Source organism: Talpa occidentalis, unplaced genomic scaffold, assembly GCF_014898055.3.
Source record: "Talpa occidentalis isolate TD23 unplaced genomic scaffold, MPIMG_talOcc4v2.1 talOcc4.3, whole genome shotgun sequence".
NCBI lineage: Eukaryota > Metazoa > Chordata > Mammalia > Eulipotyphla > Talpidae > Talpa > Talpa occidentalis.
The window spans coordinates 683028-704910 of NW_023603184.1; the positions used below are offsets into that span (position 1 = coordinate 683028).

Below are 21883 nucleotides of genomic sequence, written 5' to 3' on the forward strand. Positions count from 1 at the left end.
TTCAGTTATTTTACTAGATTTTTAAATGCTTTAAATTTTTTTTGTCCTTTTTTTTATCTTTTAAATACAAAGTCTCAGCTGTCCCAGTGCCCAAAGTCTTCCTTTCCACTAAGGTCCAGTAGAGTCTGAATCTTCAATCAGAACCTCTGTGGTAGCACCGAGTATATCCGAGTTCATGACCAGCCCTTCAGTGCCCCCACTGCTGCCACTTCCCACAAAGATCTTCCCATCAGCCATCAGGCTCACCCGCTCTGTCCCACTACAGTATGACTTCGACATTCCTTCAGCCTCCAGCAGTAGGCACTCTCCAGAGGTGGAGTTTCCCAGGGGCTCCGGAAGAAGAGGAAGGCCCTGACCATCTGCAGGTTGCGTCAGGGACTCTGGATTAGTGCCCAAGATATCTGTGCTGGTGATGAGGGCGCCTGCGTTGGCAGCCAGAGCTTCAGCGATCAGCACCTCAGGGTGGCTTTTTGCTTTGTGCGCCACCACGCTGTCCTTCTTCTCAAATTTTTTGCCACAGATATTGCAAGAGAACTGGTAGAAGGAGTCTGCATCATGCTTCTTCATATGCCAATTAAGGGACGCCTTTTGTCGACAAGTGAATCCACAGATCTCGCATCTGAGGAGAGTGGAAAAGGGAATGGCTCATGAAATGAGAAACAGAGAGTGCTGTACTCATGGTCAAGGCTGAGAATTTACAGGTCACAAACGTAAGGAAGAGTCAGTTGCATACACTTTTTGGGAAAGATTAGAAAAAGCTACTAAGTGGAAGACGAATCTGATTTTTTCCTTCTGTTTGACAAAGGAACCAGAAGAAAAAGGTCCCCAAGTAGCTCCTCCAGTGAATACCTACTCTTTCATTTGGTAAAAGGAAAGAGCAGAGGCAACTGAAATGTGTGACAGGGCCAGCCCTGATGTGGGATGTAAGGACCTCTCCCGCAGGTGTTCACGAGGAATAACACTCACTGGAGCGGCTTCTCGCCAGTGTGGATCATGCGGTGCACCGCCAGGTTGTGGGAGCTCTTGAAAGCTCGAGCACAATATTCACAGATATAATCCCTTTGATCTAAGGAGAAAATTACTGTGGTCAGTGTATTTTTCTCTAGCTTACAGTAAAAGCAAACAGTTGATCAGGCAGGTCAACTTAGAGTAAAAACAACACCGTTTTCAATGTATAAATATACTTTGAATAAACACAACTCGAAATAGAAATATAAAGTTTTCATCTTTTGAAGTCCATATGTTTTAAGAATAAAGACCTATTTTTAAAAAAAAAAAAACAAACTGGATAGAAATATAAGAATTATAATTCCAATCTCAATTTTACCAGTAATACAGGTCTTGCATAAATTGCTTAGCAAGTAAACAACTACATTTTCCATAGATTTTCTTTCTTATAACACTTTGACACATGTGAAAACTGAACCTTACAGGTAAAGAATCTGGCATTCAAACAACAAGAGAATTTGGCATTCCCTAGAAGTATCTATATCTAAAGTGGTAATCATAGCTTCTGTTTCAGGTTTAAAAAATGTTACCCAAGGCAAACAATTTAAGCTTCTCTCAAGACTCCAGTTACTGCTGTAAAATATATGCAAATGGTACCTTTCCTACCCCACATCTTCTGCACCACTGAACTACCTCCCTGTCTATTTCACAATCCCCCCCCAAATTTCACATTTTTTTTGGGGGGGGGGATAAATTTGGTATGGGGGCAAATAAACACTGTACTTAATTTCTATTTCTTGGTTGGGGAGAAATTGGAGAGGCAGATGCTCAGTATGTATTTGCTGAATGAATGACTCTGTTGTTTCCCTCTGCCTTTCACTTAAAATGACTACACATGTTCAAAATGAAAACTCAAAAGGTTAAAAAAAATATATAATTTAATAGTATCATCCACCCCAGTTCTAAAACCAAGTGTGGGAAAAAAGCCAAGTTTTCCTCAAACTGGAATGTACTTTGAAGTCACCTGAGGATATTAATAAATGAAGATACTGATTCAGCACGTCTGTGGCAGGGCCCGATAGCCTGGAGCTCCAACAAGAGTTCAAGTGATACTAAGGCTTTTGGCTTATCTGCCCTTGATGAGCAGCAAGGTTTAAACATACACAGTTCTAAATAAACCAAGGACAGCTCCTTAGTCTATCCCAGATCTGGTCCACTTTTTCAGCTCTCTAAGGTGGCAAACTTGGGTGGGGAATCCATTTGTCTAAAATATATACACAGACCAGGGACAGCATTCTCTCTGAAGAAACAGTTACAATGGGAAGACTACTGGAGTAATTAAGACCTCAGCTCAAGCCCTGGTGTTCTAAGTCTGCACGTGCCACGCCCTGTGCAGCGAACGGCACTTTATCTCATACCAGCTGCATTGCACAATACTCTTGGTGCGAAATGAAGTTAAAGGACAAAAGTTATAAAGTCCCAGTCTCTTCATTCCTCTTTTATATTTTATCACATTATCTTTCAATCTTTCTTTTACACTTGACCACAGAGGAAAAAACATTACTAATCCACACACTTAAAAAACAAGAGGGTGCATTTAGCCACCTATTTTATAAAGTACCTGTATGGTGTTTGGCATGTCGTAAAAGCTGCTTTTGGAGTCTGAAGAGTCGCCCACAGGAGGGATGGGGACATACATATTTTTTCTTCAGCAAATGTTGATATTTAATGTGGTGCTAAAACAGTAAAGACAGCAAACATTGATCAAACTAAACACTTTATACATGAATCGAGGCAGTAGGCCAAAATGGTTAAGACCATGGGCTATGGACAACCTGGGCCTGCCATTCACGAGCAGTGCACATGGCGCACGGCAGAGAGCAGCCATTATCATGATCACAGCAGCACCAGAGTCAGAAAGCAGGCCTGGGTTTCACATTACATATTTGCAGCTAAACTGCAGTTCAAATAGGCATTTCTTAAGCTTTTGTAATTAGTACTTCACTTTTGTGTTTTCTGTCAGCACAAAATATAAGTTTTATCCTTCTTTATTCACTAAAAATATACCACAATGAGAAACACTGGAATATTCCAAGATTACAAGAAAATCCTGTATTTGGATTCATGCTCTTAGTCATTATTTTTTTTTTAAAACATGACTGAAATAACTTCACATTTAAAGGGAGATTTTTCTTGACATTACTTATCAATGATAAAACCTACATACTTTCACAATGATAATCTCACTGAGTATGAGAAAAATGGACAGAGTCTGGAAGGCTACCTTATGCAACAACTCCACACTCACCTGCAAGTAGCGAGGGTGAGCAAGGACAGTTCCACATCCTTCCATCTCACAACGGACATATTGGATCGGAGGCTTTTTTCTATTATCAATATGTAGGGAAAAAGTTAAAAGCAGAAAAGAAGCAATTTTCACCAGTGGCCTTAATACCACAGGGGACAACTATTTTATGGTATGGAGATTTAAATCTCTTTACTATAATACAGTGTACAGAATTTATGTGAGAAGTAGTCAGACACTACCAAATATTTGAAGATTTTAAGAAAATAGCACAAGCATGCCCCAAAAGGAAAAGAACTACTAAAAAATTTTTTAGAAGCTTACAGATTCTGCAATGGAAATAAAAACGTAGTAACTCTGCATAGAGGATTCTAAGGAGGTTGCTTCTGTGAAATTCTTAAATTTCACTGAATCACAAAATTCCCGCAGGGTTAATATGAGGGCTAATATATATATATGAATAATATATATATGTGAATATATATATGTGAATAAAAATATATATATGTGAATATATATGTGTATATATATATGTGAATAAATATATGTGAAAATATATATATGTGAATAATATATATATGTGAATAAAGGTTCTGGCACCAGAAATAAGACACAACAAAAATCTAAGTTACTCACCGCCTTTTAGGTAATCGTGGACTTTTGTCATCCTTTCGCCTTCTTCCTCTTCTACAGAGAGAGAACAGAGTAACTGTCTGCATATTCTGGACTGAAGCTCACAGACTTAAGGTTAGCTGAAGGCATGACTCAAGACCAAAAAAAACAGGTGACAGAAACAAAGGACAGCCCAGAACACACAAAGTCAAAGATGCATGTGGCAAACAAAAGACTTTATTCTCAAGTAAGTAAGCCTGCACCTTGAGTTAAATATGAATTACTTTGGAAGATACCGGTAAGCCTCAAGGTTACTATTTGAAGAACATTTTCAATGAAAAAATCTATCACTTAAATCCTAAGAATATAAATTATATTTTCTTCGCAACAGAACCAAAAAACGTAAACATTAAAAAAATCTGCTAGAAAATTATTGCTAGGCAGGATTTCATTTTTTAACCCAATCAAGGTCACATCATTCAACTTATTTGCTTTTTTCTGAGGAACCACATCTGCTATACTTTTTCTTGCTGTCTACACTCTCTCTTCTATTCCTATAGTCACTGTCTTATATTTGTTGATTTGGATGTTTTAAGTATTGCCTTGAATTAAACTTTTCAGGCTTGTATTTATTTATTTAATTATTAAAGATTTATTTATTTTTGCAAGCACTGGGTATAGGGTATAGTCAGAAGTGCGGGAGGGTGAGAGCATTCACCAGAGCCAGAGCGGGGAACAGACAGGCAGACTGATGAAATACACTGCTGAGGGGAGCAGAGGGTGTGGCAGGAGAGGTCGGCATGTCATGTGGGGCCCTCGCTGGCGGCCAGGGATTGAACTGGTGCTGCAGAGGCTGCGGGAAGCCTTGCAGCCCAGTGCTCAACCGCCGCGCCACCAGGGGAGGCCCAACTTTTCAGGCTTTTGAAAAAAGTTTCCCCAATGAAAGTTACTTGAGGGAGCAATAGTTAGAAGTCAACATCCCTCTTTGCACTCCCACCCATTTTTTCATTAATGGCTTCAAAACCCGCCAGGTCTCCATTTTTAGCCGTAACTGCCTACTTACTTCCTAGGAGGTTCCTCATCCTCCCTAATTTCGTTCTCTTCTTCTTTCACTTCTACCTCAACTTCCACTTTAATCTCTTTCTTCTCTTTCTCTTCTTTCACCTTCCCCGATTTTCTCCGTGGCTTCGGGGTTTCCCTGAAAACACAAAAATATCTCAACACTGATACCTTTTGCAAAGTATCTTTTCAAGGAAAATTGTGACAATAGGATAAAACATGGCATTTTTGTTGACTTATTGTAAAACTGTGACTCTCAGTCCACACAAGTGACTTCCAGCCAACTATTCCTCACATATATAGTGATGATACATATTTAAAGTGTATGGGATAATACCTCTAGGCTAATGATGTCCTATAATCAAATCAAAGACACAAAAGTAAAAAGCAAAATTTCTAAGTTTTCAGGTAATTCATAATATCTTAAAATAAAGACATGCAGACATCACGATAATTTGGATACGATCAAATAAAGTTCCATACCTTTCTAAATGGGGTTTGTATGTCTCATCTCTTGGGTCATCTTTGAATGGTATCTCCTCTTCACTGATTAACATCTCTTCCTCCTCTTCCTCCTCATCATCACTACTAAAAAGAAAACACAGATGAGAAATTCCAGTTGTAACAATTACATCTGACAGGATTTTATCCAGAAATTCACAATAAATGAAGACTCAGTTAAGTTAAACAGGATTTTCATCCATATGATCTAGTTGGACCTCGACCTAGCTGCTTTTTTCCTAGAGTAGTAAATGGAACTAAAAATACATAAATCCCAAACAAGCTATCACTTCATTAATTGAAGGTAAGTCATTGAGATGACTGCTTAGTGGAACTAGAAGTTAGAGCACACTGGACATTACAAAATTATGTCTCATAATCTACTGATCTGCTAGATCAAAAGACCTGTCAATAGACACCCCCACCACCAAAGTCATATAACTAATCATCGATAATACTGAAAAAATTTCAAAACTGGTGAAAAACCCACAGCTCACATTAGTAACTAGCATGAAAAAAGCCAGGATGCAGAAGGTACGCAAGACGTGGTTTCTGAACGACATGGCTAAAGCTCTCATGAAGAATGAAGTGAATCTAAACTGAGCGTAAGCTACTCTCCCTTGGCCACAGATCGAGGCTCCTTCCACCAGAAAACAAATTCTGAGTCACTGAAAGTGACTGCACCTTATATCCCTAGGGATTTAAATGTGAACATGCATTTTCTTACCTAATGCCACCTGGAGACTGATGTTCTTCTGCAACATCTACAAGAGTAAAACCAGAAGAAACTTTATGTAGACAAAGCTATCTTCTCTCTGCAGTCAAGAGACTCAAACCAAATTACTGACTGAACAATGCACAAAAGAAGAATGTCTGCAAAATTGTCTCAAGACCACCACCTCTACCACTGCAAAAGCTTAAACTGTTTTGGGAAATCCTCAATGTCACGTTTAAAACCAACATGTAACCGGGGATGTGCACTGTACCACAATCCAGCTGCTCTGTGTTTGGCTCCGACTTGCAGATGAGCTGCAACGAACCAGTCCTGGACCTTGAGCTTCGGGTGTTTTCTGCGTCACGGAGCCGAGAGACAGACGTTCTGCTGCTGCTGCGCCAGCCTCTGCCGGGCCGTGCGGAAGCGACGGAGACTTCCTGAGGGAGGGGAGAATCATCTTCTTCCTCTTTCTCTTCCTTGGGATCTAAATGAGAACATAATGTTTTCATTTACGGTTAACCAATCTCCGTATAGCTACTACTGTAATACAGTCAATGGAAAGAGAAATTAAAAATTTTTAAGGAAAATGAGGTACGATGCTTGTGGTCAACACTCTAAAAATGTTATGTGACAAAGCAATATATTTTTTTGCCTTATCTACTAGAAAATGGAATGCTGAGAGAAATACATTAATTCCCAATTTAACATTATCTATAGGCTCTTGGACACAGCCACTTTAATCAAAGCAATGTAATATGAAACCAATTTTACCAGAAGCTAACTGATATATAAGAGTTAAGTTCCTATGGTGTATTTCTTTTCTGGTCACAAAAACATCACCGAACTTCTAACTTCTAAATAACCCACAGCACATCTAAGATGAAACATAATTTGTGTTCACACACTCCCTTTTCCAAACCTCTTGTATCTTGTCCAGGGCTGCTGGTGGCTAAATCCCAGGAGCTCAGAGAAAAAGATGGGACCCAAGCCTCAACAGGATGCTTTTCCACAGCAGGGCACACACACACTCCCCACACCCAGCCCTACTCAGAGTGGGGTGACTTATATGTGCCAATCTATCTAATATGCCCATCTCTGGGATATGGGAGGGAACTGTAGAGCACTCAGAGAAAATTACACGGACATGGGGAGCATGTGCATCTCACACACAGTGGTCAGCAAGGGATTTGATCTCCCCCCATCATCATTACAATGTAACATTATTTTTGTGGACCAGCTATAGCAAAAAATACCTAAGCAATTCAAGTCAAGGAATTTTAACCTTTATAGACTTAAGCCAAAAGAAAGAAATGGAGTGGCCCCAGAAAAAATGACCAACTACTAAGACACAGAAAAAGAGAACATTTAGATCACAAAACAAAAAGATCACAGGTCTAAATGGTCTAAGAACCAAGCAAAGCTACAAGGAGTTGCTGAAGAGGAATTCTAGTAATAGGAATGCCTTCCTTTGACTATATTCAATAATTTTATTTGGAACTACAACATGAATTTAGTTAATTTGCAGAGCAAATCACTACAAAGTACAGCTTCAGTGTTGTTCTGTTTCTCAGGATAGAAAAGGCCATTTAAAACTGGCACAAAATTTCAGGTGTTAAGACTGATACGTTGTACTATATAAACTTGAAAACAAAAATCTGCCTTGCAAATTCCATTATAAAAAGTCTCATAGTTCACCAAAGAAATGGCAGTTCAGTAAAAACATGGCTTTCAAATATAGGAACAAATAATAACATCAAAGTTTACCCACTCACAAGAGAAACTCAGATGACAGCATACCATTGCTTTCCTACAGCATTGCAATCACCCCGATGTTCAACAACACAGTTACTGACATGGCTAGAGGAAAGCATGCGCACTGACAAAGCCACTATGAAAGACAATTTGGCAGTATCTTTCAAAATTATAAATGGACACACCTTTCCATGTTAATTTCAACTATTAGGAATTTATCCTACAAAACAATCACACTTTTAAAAATGGTACAGTCATTACAACACTTTTTTAAAAGAAGATTTATTTATTTATGCATACAAGAGCTCGGTTATAGGCCGGAAGTGCAGGTGGGTGAGAGGGTTCACCAGAGACAGACTGGGGAGCAGAACAGGTGAACTGAGATGCACTGCTGAGGGGAGCAGCAGGTGAGACAGGAGGTCTACTGTACCATGTGGGTAAGCTAGCTTCATAGTACTGAGATTTAACCCCTTGCACCACCAGGGAAGCCCTATAGCACTGTCTTTGGTAAGTATTGAGGGCATTGGTTACATGAATTATGATACATTTGGCCAATGGGTAATTACATGGAATCAACTGCAAAACACAAAATAACCGAAGCCCTCACAGGGTATATACAAAAAACACGTTTATATATAGATAGATATAACATGCACTGTGTTATATGATATATGTACCTTACATAAAAGTATTCCTGGAAGGACATACAAGAAGTATTAGTTGCCTCCAAGAAGGTCAAAAAATACATCCACCCATTTCACCTCTTAGAAGTAGGTGAAGTGAAGTTGCACATGGAAGTTTACCTGTCCATAATTGCTAAAAATGGAAACTTAATCATCTGTCAGTAAATATTCAAATAAATCAAGGTATATTACACCAAGATAGAATATTATTTATCTGTAAAGAATGACAAAAAATTAAAATATTAAATTAAATATTGTCAGTGCACACGTTTTCCTCTATTTCCATTTTTTTTAAAGATTAATTTATTTATGCATACAAGAGCTGGGGTACAGGCCAGAGATGTGGTGGGGAAGAGGATTCACTAGAGACAGAATGGGGAACAGAACAGGCAGACTGACCGAAGTACACTGCTGAGGGGAGCAGCGGGTGAGACAGGAAAGGTCTGCTGCGCCATGTGGGTTGCTCCCCGGCCAGCCGGGGATCGAACTCGTGCTGCAGAGGCTGCGAACAGCTTCACAGGTTGCATCTTAACCCACTGGGCCACCAGGGAGGGCCCTCTATTTCCATTACTAAACATGAAAACAATCCTACACACACATGCAGAATGGTCAACAATTTCGCTTGACATCTTTTCAGAGATCTGAAAAATACAGCTTTCTCCACTGCAGAACAGGTGCTGAAAAGGGAACTGCTTTAGTGTTAACTATACTGTCTGAAAGTATGAGAATATACTGAGGTTACAGAATAAAATTCATTTGAAATATTGAGAAAAATAGCAATCAGATGGTCTAAAAACCTGATATTCATTACATCAGAAATGCATTTCCTTTTCATAGTCTTATCTGAACTACTTTAAGTATCAAATAATAAGAAATGATTAGATTTGAAAATATTTTAAGATTACCTAATGAGTCAGAAGGTCAAAGAAGACATTTGTTCAAAATCACAAAGCTACTACATCAACCTAGTTCTAACAATCATGACTTGAGACTAGAAATCATGTCTTGAGACTAACAGACATTATATCTTGGTCATCACTGCTTTTAGGAGAACTTCTTCAAACACAGCAATTCAACACCCCACCATAAAGTATCACAATATTAAATAGTGGAGAGGAAATTTTTTACTCAACTCAACTACACTCATATTGACTTGAAACCCACTTCAGACTATCCTACAGTCAGCAAAGGTCTTCTTGTGATGAAAGCACTCTATGCCCCTACCTTCTCACACCGGGTCTCAAGCACTGCACAAATGATTGCAATTTGGCCAGAACTAATCCTTACAAATAAAGCCTAATAAGCTTATCTCAATGAATACCACACCCATCTTTCAGTACTCTAGTCTTTATGGAGGAAAAAAAAAAAGCATTGTAAGAGATTGTGTCAATAAAAATGCTGCTACTACTTCTCTCTTTCTCTCTGCCAGAAACAACTTTGTAAAAACTCTGGAAAGAAGTCAGATTTATAGTAACCTCACTACTGATTCAAGAAAAAGCTAAATTTAACATGACATTTAAGGAGATCTCTTGCAAATCACTTGTTGAACACAGTTAAAAAAAAAAAAAACAGCCTTTTTTTTATTTTGGAAGATTTATTGTTAAAGTAACTTTAGATTCATAGCGAAGTTGAGGAGAGGACACAGAGATTTCCCATCTATCTCCTACTCCAACACATCCAAGGCTTACCTCACGACCCACCACCAAAGTGGTCCACCTGTTTAAACTGATGAATCTATATTGATACATCATCATCACCCAAAGTCCACAGCTTATCTTAGGGTTCACTCTCAAGTGTTGTACACACTATGGATTTGAACAAGTATGTAATGACATGTATCCACCAGTATAGTATCACACGTATTTTCATTGACCTGAAGTCCTACAAGCCATCTCGTCTCCCCTCCAAAATATTTTTTACTGTCTCCATACTTTTGCCTTTTCCAGAATGTCAAGTAGTTGTAATCATACAGTATGCATGCATTTAGCCTTTCAGATCACACAAATAATTATTAATGGTTTCACAATGTTTCTGTATTTCAGGAAAGTACAAATAGTTCAAATGTAACATATAAACTAAATATGCAGCCAGCAAGAACCTATGATTTAGGTTCAGCAGATCAACTAAAATGACATTAGCAATATTGTATCAATTGTATGGGTTCATAGGGAATCAGCAGTTGTCATTTCTAAATAGTCCTAACAAAACAATTATGAAAAGCTAACATATGTGAACTTTTCTTAAACTGGTAAGAACAGAGTGTCTCCCTGGTGGCCTGAGGGGTTAAAACGCAAATTATGAAGCTGTCTGCAGGCTCTGCAGCAGGAGTTCGATCCCCAGCCGGCCAGGTAGCTACCCACCTGGCGCAGCAGACCTCCCCTGACTCGCCCACTGCTCCCCTCAGCAGTGTATTTCAATCTGCCTGTTCTGTGTCTCTGGTGAATCTGCTCATTCCCCTGCACTTCTGGCCTGCACCCCAGCTCTTGTATGCATAAATAAATCTTTAAAAAAAAAAAAAAACCTGTAAGAACAGATACTACTCTTGATCTTAGCCAAAAGGCTGAGAAGGGATGTGAGGCCATTTTAAAACAGAGTTGGGGAGACACTACAGAGAAATTGCATTACCACTTTCCTTTGAATTGTGTCAAAAACATTTGAACTGGCCAAACTGACTCAGTTTGGACTGAGTCAAAAGCAATTATTTTAAGAAACCATCAACCAAATAAATGTTTGGTGATAGGACAATTAGCCTGAGTCAGTTCCCTTTTTATCCTTCCTAGAGACTCAATAATCAATTATGTATATAGCCAAGAACAGTTTGGCCTGCTCACACAAATCAACTCTTTTCTTAAACAGCTTACCTCATTTTCCTCTTTTCTTCATTTCTTTTTTTTTTACATTTATCGTGCCATGAGTTCACAGGGAATGGGTTCTAGCAACTTGAGGCTCTGTCCTAAGAGTTCTCACAATGTGTAAGGCTGGCTCTTCTATGGACCCCAAGTACTTTTCTTTTTGGCCTTTTCTCCTGATCATTTCTCCTCACATGTTTCAGGAATCTACCTGGACTCTTACGGTGCTGAATATGTTCAATATGAATATTAATTCTCCTGGTAAGAATCTTGCCCTTCGTATGTTTGTTTACAACAATGCCAACTGCAAGCTGGGTAGCACTGTACTCTTCTAGTGTTGCCATGGTAACATTTGTGGGGTATTCCTTTTGAACAAAGCCTATCTCCTGGATGTCTACAGTATCACTTGTAGATTCACATGGATGTGGCCAAAGGAACACCTCCATGTTTTCTAAGACCTAGAATACACACAGGTGGTGCCTGTCCTCTTCCCCTTTGTGTTAGTCATTCTGTCAGCTTACTGGTAGATGGTGATCCCAGCCCTTTTGCACTCTCCCTACCATAAAACTTTAGTATTTTAGGTTTACCACATGAATCTGTGTACCCTAAGTTGCAATTCTTCAACCACCAAAACAAACACCTTGCTTTCACAACTGTCTTGTGAATTTTTAGTTTGACACTATTAAATGCTACGTAAACTGTTATTATACTGTACTGTCCGAGAATAATGACAAGAATAAAGACAAAAAAGTCTGTGCATATTCAGTATATATACCACAGACCTAAAAAAAGCACTTATTTTCCTTGGTAGAATCAGTGAATATGGAATCCAAGGATGTGGAGGGTCCAGTGTATTTCTGAAATGTGCTGTTTTAAGCAATTTCCAAACCTCTGGCTTATTCAGACTTGAATATGCAGATAGCTCTCTGGATGAAGAGCAGTCCACATGGAAGGAGCAAAAAGCCTGGAAGCTTAGTTTACCACTTCCAAAGAACTACCACCTCTACTATGCAGCTTCTACTAGTATAATTAGTAGGAGAGATGGAATGAATCTCTCTCTACATATACCCTATTGGATTATCTCTCTGAAGAACCCTGACTAACATGGACTCTGGAACTAAAAGTGGCTCTACAGGATGATAATCGTAAAGCTCAGTTTCCTAAATTGGTTCTCTAATCTGATGCGATTTAAAGGTAGTAATTGATTATATTTCCAGTATTAAAGAAAATAGTTACAATGCAAAGCATGGTGTGGCATCAGAAGTAGGCAAAATATCACCAATGGACACGTTTTCTCAAAACACTTATGCTCCTAATTACATCGGACAAAGTAGGGCAAGGAAGGTCTCAGGGATTCAAATTTGCAGCTCAGTCACCACAAAAATGGTCCTGATAGTTTCTATGCCTGCCCAGAAAGAAATCTTTGTCTCCTATAGCTGCAGAGCTGAGGTTGCTGAAAACCAAACCCAGAATCTCTCCAAGGCCAGTATGGTTATGGGCACTGTTGTGTGCCATCTGCTAGCAGCAGAAAAGACTAACACTAAGTCCCCGAGATAAGACATACTTTATATGGCGATTAGCCAACTAACACAACTGTATATATGATATATTGTAACATGTCCAGAAAAGGCAAATATATGGACGGAACTCTACATCGGATATAAGTGAATTTTATAGTATGTAAATATACCTCAACAAAGTTGTATTAAATATTCACCATAGCACTTGTCACAAAGGCAAATAACTAAAAGCTACCCAAATGCCCACTGACAGTAGAATACATTATGATGTATTCCCACAAGGGAACATTATAGAGCCATGAAAATAAACCATCTAATACAAACCCAACAGCAGAATGTCACATAATGGTGAACCAAAGAAGTCCCACACAAGAGTTTAATGGTTACAGACAAATTGTTACAAAGTTATTCCTTTGAATGTAAGGGACAGAAAAACTCATTTACCCAACTAATAAAATATTCCAGAACTGAAATGAGCTGATAAGCAGGGTTACATAAGTCTTTGTTACAATTCACATATACTATAAATGAGATATGTCTGTATTCCTGGGAATCTAGAATAGAGGAAACACCACAGATGATCTGGATGTTTGAACAAGAAAAACAATTTAAAGCATATGGGGCATTTCCAACAAGGAACAAGATAACCGAGTAGATCATTCTCAGAATGGGAGAAATAACAGGGTTCCTGCTACGTCAAGATAAAGGACTAGGAAGGAAATAGGATAAAATGCTTATCTAATTTGTTACCAGCCATTTGAGACATGAGCATTGTCATAGTGAGAAACTTGAGTTTCTGAAACTTGATCAGACTACTGTATTTCTATAATTAGCACTACTTTGTTTTCTGTAAATAATTAGTGAAGCCCATTTTGAAATATTAGCCAATCTCAGCATTATTAAAAGAAGTCAGGGAAGGGGAGGTTTTTTTTAAAAGGAAACATTTAAGCCATCTTTAGAAGAGTACCATTTAGTTTGTGAATGGTACAAGCGTGTTTCAAGTAAAACTAATACCTCTGAGGGTAAACACTGGAATTATATATGCCTTATTTTTTACTTAGAGATTCTCCATCTGAGCTCTTTTCCACTCAAAATGTATTGGATTTTATTTTAACTAGACAAACAATGTTCTCAAGCAAGGATACTCCAACATTTTTAAGAAAAAGTTGTTAAGATTTGGGCCTCCCTGGTGGCGCAAGGGGTTAAGCACCACACTATGAAGCAATCTGAAGCCTCTGCAGCACCAGTTCAATCTCCGGCCAGCCAGGGGGCCAGGGAGCTGACCCACATGGCGCAGCAGACCTCTCCTGCCTTGCCCGCTGCTCCCCTCAGCAGTGTACTTTGGTCAATCTGCCTGTTCTGTTCCCCACTCTGTCTCTGGTAAATCCTCTCACCCCCCTGCATCTCTGGCCTGTACCCCAGCTCTTGTATGAATAAATAAATAAATCTTAAAGAAAAAAAACTGCCATTCTTTATGCAGAAGCTCAAAAAGTGAGTGTTTTTCTCATTGGAGGGGAAAAAAGGTGGGAATGTCTGCTTCTATGTATTTAAAAACAACACATATATTGTTCAAGGATATTAAAAATGAGGATGCATATAATCAAAAGCAGCTCAATACAGAAAAATACTCTGATGAATATTGAAACTATGAAAATTGTTAAAAATCCAATCCCCAGATTTATCATGAACTCACTTGACTGTCTTAGGCACTCTTTCCAACCATCATTATTCCGTAACAAGAGTAACTGGAAACAGTAAAATGATTTTGAATAAAAAAATAAGACCCAAGGTAATTTTTGTTCTGATTTTTGCTTTAACAAGAACTGCTCTGGTGAATGCCAGTCCTCAACATTTTCTCCCCATCACAGAATTTCCAAAGCAGGCCGTGAATAAGGAACATAAGCTGTGCCATTCTTGGTGGACATACCTATCTTTCAAGCAACAAGAGCAACAAAACCCAAAACTTGCTAGACAAAACAGTCATGCAAAGCTTTCTACACAAAAAATTTGCCTCATACTCAAAACTTTTGCCTGGTGTACTATGAAATACTAGCCTCAGATTCTAAAATCCAGAGGACAAAAAAGGAACCTGCACATCAACACACAATTATTTACAAGTCACCAATTCAAGTTAATGGTTTCTAATCAAACTGTCATTTTTCTAAGTAGCATAAAACTCACGTTTTAAACTTCCCTTATATGTATTTCCAAAATTCCCTATATATTTCCAAAGCATCCTCACAAAGAGAAAAATCTTCATTAATAATAATTATGTATAAAATATAATTTAACTGGTTAAGCCTCAGTTACAAGGCAGGTTTTTGTTAGGATTGGGCAAAGATCAGATATAAATGAGCTATATTTATTTATTTATTTATTTTTTTATAGAGGCATGTTTTATTTATTTCTTTATTTGTTTGTTTTGTTTATACAAGCACTGGGTACAGTCAGAAGCGCAGGAGGGTGAGAGAATTCACCAGAGCCAGAGCAGGGAGCAGAACAGGCAGAAGGACCGAAGTACACTGCTGAGGGGAGCAGCGGGCGGCAGGAGAGGTCTGCGCGCCATGTGGGACCCTCCTCTGGTGGCCGGGGAGCAGCCAGGGATCGAACCAGCGCTGCAGAGGCCGCGGGCAGCTTCGCAACCCAGCGCTCAACCGCTGCGCCACCGGGGAGGCCCATAAATGAGATATATTTAAAAGTATTACTTGTTCCAGGTTTAAAAAGGAAGCTGTATATTTGAATTCAGCATCAAGGAACAGAGTCAATAACTAGAAAATAGTGTAATGAGAGAGCATCTGGTTCAACATAGGGCAATTTTAATAACCTGATCTGCAAAGCCAGAATCATCATTTTAAAAAAGAAAAAGCGAACATTATCTTCCTTTTTATAATTCAGATAGCAGATTACACTCAATACAGAAAAGTATTTGGTTTGCTAAACTAAGAGAAACCACCTAATGAACCCACTTAATTATTCATTAGGATGAAATCTTAGAACTTGCTTTTCGCCTTCTTGAAACTGCATTCATAATTTGAATCTCTATCAGCAGCAAGATTTTGTCTATACTTCATTCTGTATGTTCTGTAACATTCCCGTTACCTCTTTTAAAAAGTCAAAGAGCTTAAAAATTACAATAAATAGAAATCAAATAATCTCATTCTCATTATTAGGTTTCTAAATAATGCCAAAATGTCCCCCTTGTCCAAACCTGCTTGTATCTAAACAGGTTCTATCTACTCCAATCATTGTTTACTGGATAAATCACATTTAAATGGGGACAATTTGAATTATCTGCCTGAAGTTTATTTTACTATAATCAATATAACAAACAGGAGTGGTTAAGAGTAACCAAGTCTTACCTTTGTCTGTTGTTACTTTTTCCACGCATCTGAAAGAAATGAGAATCAAATATGAAATGAACAATCTTACATATTTTCTTGAAACACAAATATTCATCTCTTTCAGGTTCATTTTCAGAATGATACATGAAACATCTAGAGTAGTGCTATCCAATAGAACTTTCTGCAGTGATGATATTCTGTATCTGCTGGCTAATATGGCAGTCCTGTATGTGCTACCAAAAGCTTGAAATAGCTAGTGTAACAGGAAATGAATTTTTAATTTTAATTAATGCAAATTTAAATAGTGACAGGTAGTTGTCATATTTGCCAGCACACAACTAGTGTGTAATTTCTAAACAGTTGTTTTTAACTGCAAAAAACTATTAATACAAAGATATAATGCTAATACTATATTTATGAATGAAAATGTCCTTATTTAACACAAATGTACTAACTAGGAATGAAATGTTTGAGATTGCTTTTAAATTACAGCTACCAAAAGAAAATGATCAGTAAAGGGGATAGAAGCAGCAATTATGGCAAAATATTGATAATTGTCAAACCTAGGTGAAAAAATACTGGTTTCATTATACTATTTGATCTATTTTGTATGTTGACAATTTTCACAGTAAAATTTTAATGAACCTAAAAGGAAATCCTTCAAGTATTTCTTTGTCAAATCCAAGTCAAAATCTTGATAATTGTCAAACCTAGGTGAAAAAATACTGGTTTCATTATACTATTTGATCTATTTTGTATGTTGACAATTTTCACAGTAAAATTTTAATGAACCTAAAAGGAAATCCTTCAAGTATTTCTTTGTCAAATCCAAGTCAAAATCTTGATAATTGTCAAACCTAGGTGAAAAAATACTGGTTTCATTATACTATTTGATCTATTTTGTATGTTGACAATTTTCACAGTAAAATTTTAATGAACCTAAAAGGAAATCCTTCAAGTATTTCTTTGTCAAATCCAAGTCAAAATCTATTTCCAAAAAGTCAATACACCAGAACTGAGAAATAAATATAATTTGTATGTAAGAAATTAGACAGCTACAGTAGAGTTTAACGTGTTATCAACGGCTTTGTAAGAAAAGTTATTCCCATGTTTTTGATTTGGGGAAATTTCTCTCATACACAACTTCAAGTATAGTGTAATACTCACCCAAATCCAAAAATCAACATGGCTTGTGGATCTTTACTATGAAGATGCTTTATTGCCTATTACAAACTATCTCTGAGCAGTACAAAAGTTTTCTTTTTTTAAAAAAAAAAACTATGAAGACTCTTATGTCACAAATACTACTCAAGGATACACAGAAGTCATAGCACAATACAAATCCTGTTCTTTAGAATAGCTATCATTTACTCATTCCATTTTTTTTTTTCTAAAAACTTGGTATTATAATTTTATTTTGTAACGTTAAATTCTATTACCAATCTTCCAATTAACAATTAACAGAAGGTAACTGTTCATTCCTAACTCTAAATAAAAAGTAAAGTAATTGTCAAATTTTGAAACATACTTTCCAGAAACCTTCTGATGTTTCTATTACCATACTGATCATGATAAAATACCTCAAGGTTTTATTTGGAGAATGAACCCTTCTCCAAAGTGCCATGAAAGTTTTTTTATAAGTCAAACACTACTGGTCTCTTCATTCTCATTATCTGGTCATCCTCACAAAACAAAGCAGCAAGAAAGTGTTACCTTGACTTTTAGCAAATGTTTGCTACCACTTCACTTTTAGCAAGAAAATAAACCAAAAAGAAACTATACACTAGAGAATAGAGCAATATTTATTTCCTTCATCTGTAACTCATCTGGACCTGAAAGAGTACCCCTACGGAATCCTCAGTTGCTGCCAATGCAGTCGCTCAACAGTTACATTAGAATAAAGTAAAATTAAATCTTACATTCTGAAATACAGAGAAACTGAAGGAGTCACTATATGGTAAAATGAAAAAGTTTTTAAAGTTTTAATGTACTCTTAGTTTAACAATCGCATTATTGCCACGGAGAGCACAGATGTTTAATTTATGAATGGGAAAAAACTGGTAGAGTATATTTATTCAAAAAACCAAACGTGTATTTGAAATATAAGAATCTTAGCTCTAGAATTAATTGGCTAAAATACAGCAAATGATGAGCTTAATTCTTAGTATTTCTTCAATTTTGGTTTATAGGCTTTGGGTCTTCATTCACAATGATTCTAGTATTTAACTTGATGCCTTTCTCGCAAGCAGATTCACTGAAATATTTATTGCCCTTCAAAGATATTTTACTATTCTCATTAACTTTTGAACAGAAATGCTGTTATAAGCTTAAGAGAGCTTATAAAAACTATATCTAGTTATCATCCAAGTATAAAGCTCACTTCAAAAATTTTGTTATTTACAGAAAAAGGAAACTTAAAGAGGTTAAATGACTTGCCTAAGGTCACTTGTAAGCAGCAGAAAGCTAGATGATACTTTCTTACTACAAGCATTTCTTACCAATGCCTTTTCCAGGGTTATTTTGCTTTTTATTTGGAAAGATGTTTCAATCCATCCAAATCTCTGTATTTACTGAACTTTTAGGTTACTGTACACTTTTTTGTTTCTTCAACCACAATAAGCAAATGTAGGTTAAACAGTTGATTACTGGGATTTTATAGGGGGAAGTGCTGGGATATGGAGAAAGGATCTGAATAGCACAGATTCTTAAGGGAGATTAAACATCTCCTTTTTAAAAAATTGACAAGTTATTTGGAAAGTAGAGCTGAATCAAGGTCAGAAGGCACTTGACCAGAGTTCAATACACGGATACTCAAAAATCTCTTGAAATGTCTTACAGGATTAAGATTGTTTCCTACTTAGTTTTAAAATGTATTTTATCACTCTTAAAATCTGTAAACCATACACATGTTTGACAAACCTCCACTAATCAATATGTCTTCCCCTGTACTCCAAGGTCTTTAAAGACAAGGAATGTGTCTCCTGTATCTTTATGAATCATAGCTCTGCACAGTACCAGGCCCAGTTTCTTAATTAAGGCTGACCAAACAGAAATGCGCTAGGAATCCTGATTTTCAGGCCATGCAGTAATCAGAAAATTTGTAGCAAAAGCATTATGATTAAAATCTATTTTAACAATTCAACAAAACTATAATTTAAAAATACATAATCAAGAGATAATTCTTAGGCTAAGAAAAGAGAATGAAAATTATCTTTCATGACACTAGGAATGAAGGCTTCCTTTCTCCCCCCACAAGAAATATTATGGAGAAAAAACTAAAGGGTTTTAATGAAGTCACCTTCTTCCAAGTAAAACTGTTAATATTTATATTGTGGAAGTAAAAAAGACTTACGTGTACTTTTTTGCCAAGAATTGGGGACAAAATAAACCATGACAATAAGTAAAACTTACCACTCTAGATATAATTTTGAGTTCATTTATTTAAGTAAAACTGGTGCAGCAGTGGGATAGTAGTGAGGCGAATGATCGCCAATGGGTAAGAATAAGGATTCAGCTACTAATTTTCTTATGTATGGTAAGAAAAAAAATTCTCAATTTTGCAGAATTTACATGAAAACCACCACTACACATCACTACACATCACTCATATTTCTATTACACCACCACCATTCAAAAGATAAACTTCTTGACAAATATTATCTATTAGGCTTTGTGTTAAATGTGTCACACATAATTGTCACAAACTCATGTATCTCAGGGATTAAGAAGACTAAAGACATGTAGTTTAAAAAGTCTGCCCAAGGAATTTGTATTTAAATAAGGATGTATTTTTCAAATTTATTAAATATAGAAGCTCATCATTTTTTGGAGTATGAAATTCGTCCACAGTAATTAGAATCCTAAGTGCAGCTGAGTGATTTATAATTGAAGACTTTTTTGTTGTGTACTGGACGGCCACTGCCATTAACACAACAAATTCTTTAAGTGATGTTAATAGTCAAAACCGCAAAAGCACATCTAATATACCACAGTATGGCAGTTTTTGGTGTACGTTCCTATTTCTGAGCGCTTCAGGGAAAGCACGTCAAGTGAACTAAGTTAACTTCATCTGAAACAAGCAATCGTCAAGTTTTAAATCTACTGGGCATGTTATGAGCTAAGTCCTGGCACACGTTCTACTGGGGGTGGGGTGCATTTACAAATGCGACAGTGTCACACCCCCTTCGATTTTCGCTGCTTTTGCCATTTTATTTCACTTGAAAGTTAAATCACAAACGGTGTTTCAAGCAATAAACCCAAGTGATTCATCTGAATGAAACTAGCTGGGATTCATTTCTAGATTCACAGACAGGCGCGTCTCGGCAGCCAACACGGGACCTTCCTGAACAACTTGGAGCATTTTGCAGGCCGCCGCGGCGGCGGCTCACGTCCCTGCGGGTGGTGGGGATTCCTCGGGACGAGCCTGACGGTCGGGAGGGAGCGCCTGCGTGTGGGGACGCAAGCCAAAGGACAGCCACGAGCTCCCCGACAAACACAAACCGAGCCCGCGACGCGACAGCCTCCCCCCCCCGGCGGGGCCGGCTTCGGGACGCGCGGGGAGCGCCGCGCGTCCAGCGGGTCATGGAAAGGCCGCTGGGGGGCCCGGCCGGGAAGCGCCGCCGCCGCCTCCGAGCATCAGGGGGAGGGGCACCCCGAGGGCCGGCGGGCGGGGGGCGGGGGAGCGGGGGCCGCCCGCGGGGCGCCGGGGACCGGCTGACAAAGGGGTGCGGGCGCCGGGCGCCGGCCGGCGCGGGGCGCGGGCGGGCGCGGCCGGCAGGGGGAGCGCGGCGCGGGTCACGTGAGCGGCTACGGGAGCCGGGAGGGCGCGGGCCGAGGGTCTCTCCCACCGCCGGAACCGCGGCGTTACTCACTGGAGGCGCGGGCTCTTCTTGCCCTGAGCTGGAGACGGGGGCGTCGCGGCCTGGGCCTGCGGCCCCGGGGCGTCGGGCGGCCTGGCGCTGGGGCTGCTCCTCCGCCGGCGGGGGTACTCGGCCTTCCTCCGGCGGGACACGGCGGCGGCGGCGGCGGCCGCCGCGGCCCGGCCCCGGTCCCGACCGCCCCTCAGCACGCGGCTGCTGGTCGTCCCCGCGGGCGCCGCGGCCGCCGGGGGCTGAGGGGGGGGCTCCTCCGGAGTCGCCTTGGCCGCCGCCGCCTCTCCCCCTTCCTGGTCCTGCTGCTCCGGGGGTCTCGGCTCTTCCGTCTCCCCCGGCATCGGGGCTCGTCCGTCCCCCACCCCCTCGTCCCAGGCGGCGGAGGCGGAGGCGGCGGCGGCCGCGGCGCTGCTCCCCCCGCCCCCCTCACCTCCCGGAGCGTCCGGCTCACTCTCACTCTGCGCTCCTTTCCCCCCTCCCCTCCGCCCGGCTCCGAGGGCGCCCCCCCCACCCCCTGCCACTCAAGGCCCGCTACCGCTGGCGGCGCGCGCGCGCCCGCCGCAGACGCTCGGCGGGCCAATCGGAGAGGAGGGACGGCTGCCCCGCCCCGCCCCTCGCGGGCCCTCACGCAGCGGCGTACCGGGTTCCCTCCCCCACCCCTTCCGTCAGCCAATCAGGAAACGGCTCCAAGGGAGCGCGCGAGGTTTCCTTCCCCGCGCACCCGTTC

At 39.6% G+C, this 21883-nt stretch overlaps 1 protein-coding gene and 1 pseudogene across 2 annotated transcripts; both read right to left on the reverse strand.

Moving 5' to 3' along the window:
• Positions 1 to 13: 13 nt before the first annotated feature.
• ZFP91 (ZFP91 zinc finger protein, atypical E3 ubiquitin ligase) lies at positions 14 to 21664 on the reverse strand. 2 transcript variants are annotated; one of them, XM_037522206.2, is made up of 11 exons: positions 21157 to 21664; positions 16304 to 16332; positions 6412 to 6624; positions 6153 to 6189; positions 5408 to 5509; positions 4929 to 5063; positions 3890 to 3940; positions 3257 to 3335; positions 2570 to 2684; positions 967 to 1066; positions 14 to 619 (listed from the first exon to the last, which is right to left on the reverse strand). In XM_037522206.2, exons 1-11 carry the CDS (start codon positions 21495 to 21497, stop codon positions 109 to 111), a joined length of 1713 nt encoding a protein of 570 aa, XP_037378103.1. In that variant the 5' UTR covers positions 21498 to 21664; the 3' UTR covers positions 14 to 108. The 2 variants fall into 2 exon arrangements, with proteins under 2 accessions (XP_037378103.1, XP_037378102.1); XM_037522205.2 differs by having other exon boundaries at positions 5408 to 5512; positions 21157 to 21531.
• LOC119256486 (U2 spliceosomal RNA) lies at positions 11054 to 11147 on the reverse strand (annotated as a pseudogene).
• Positions 21665 to 21883: the final 219 nt, after the last annotated feature.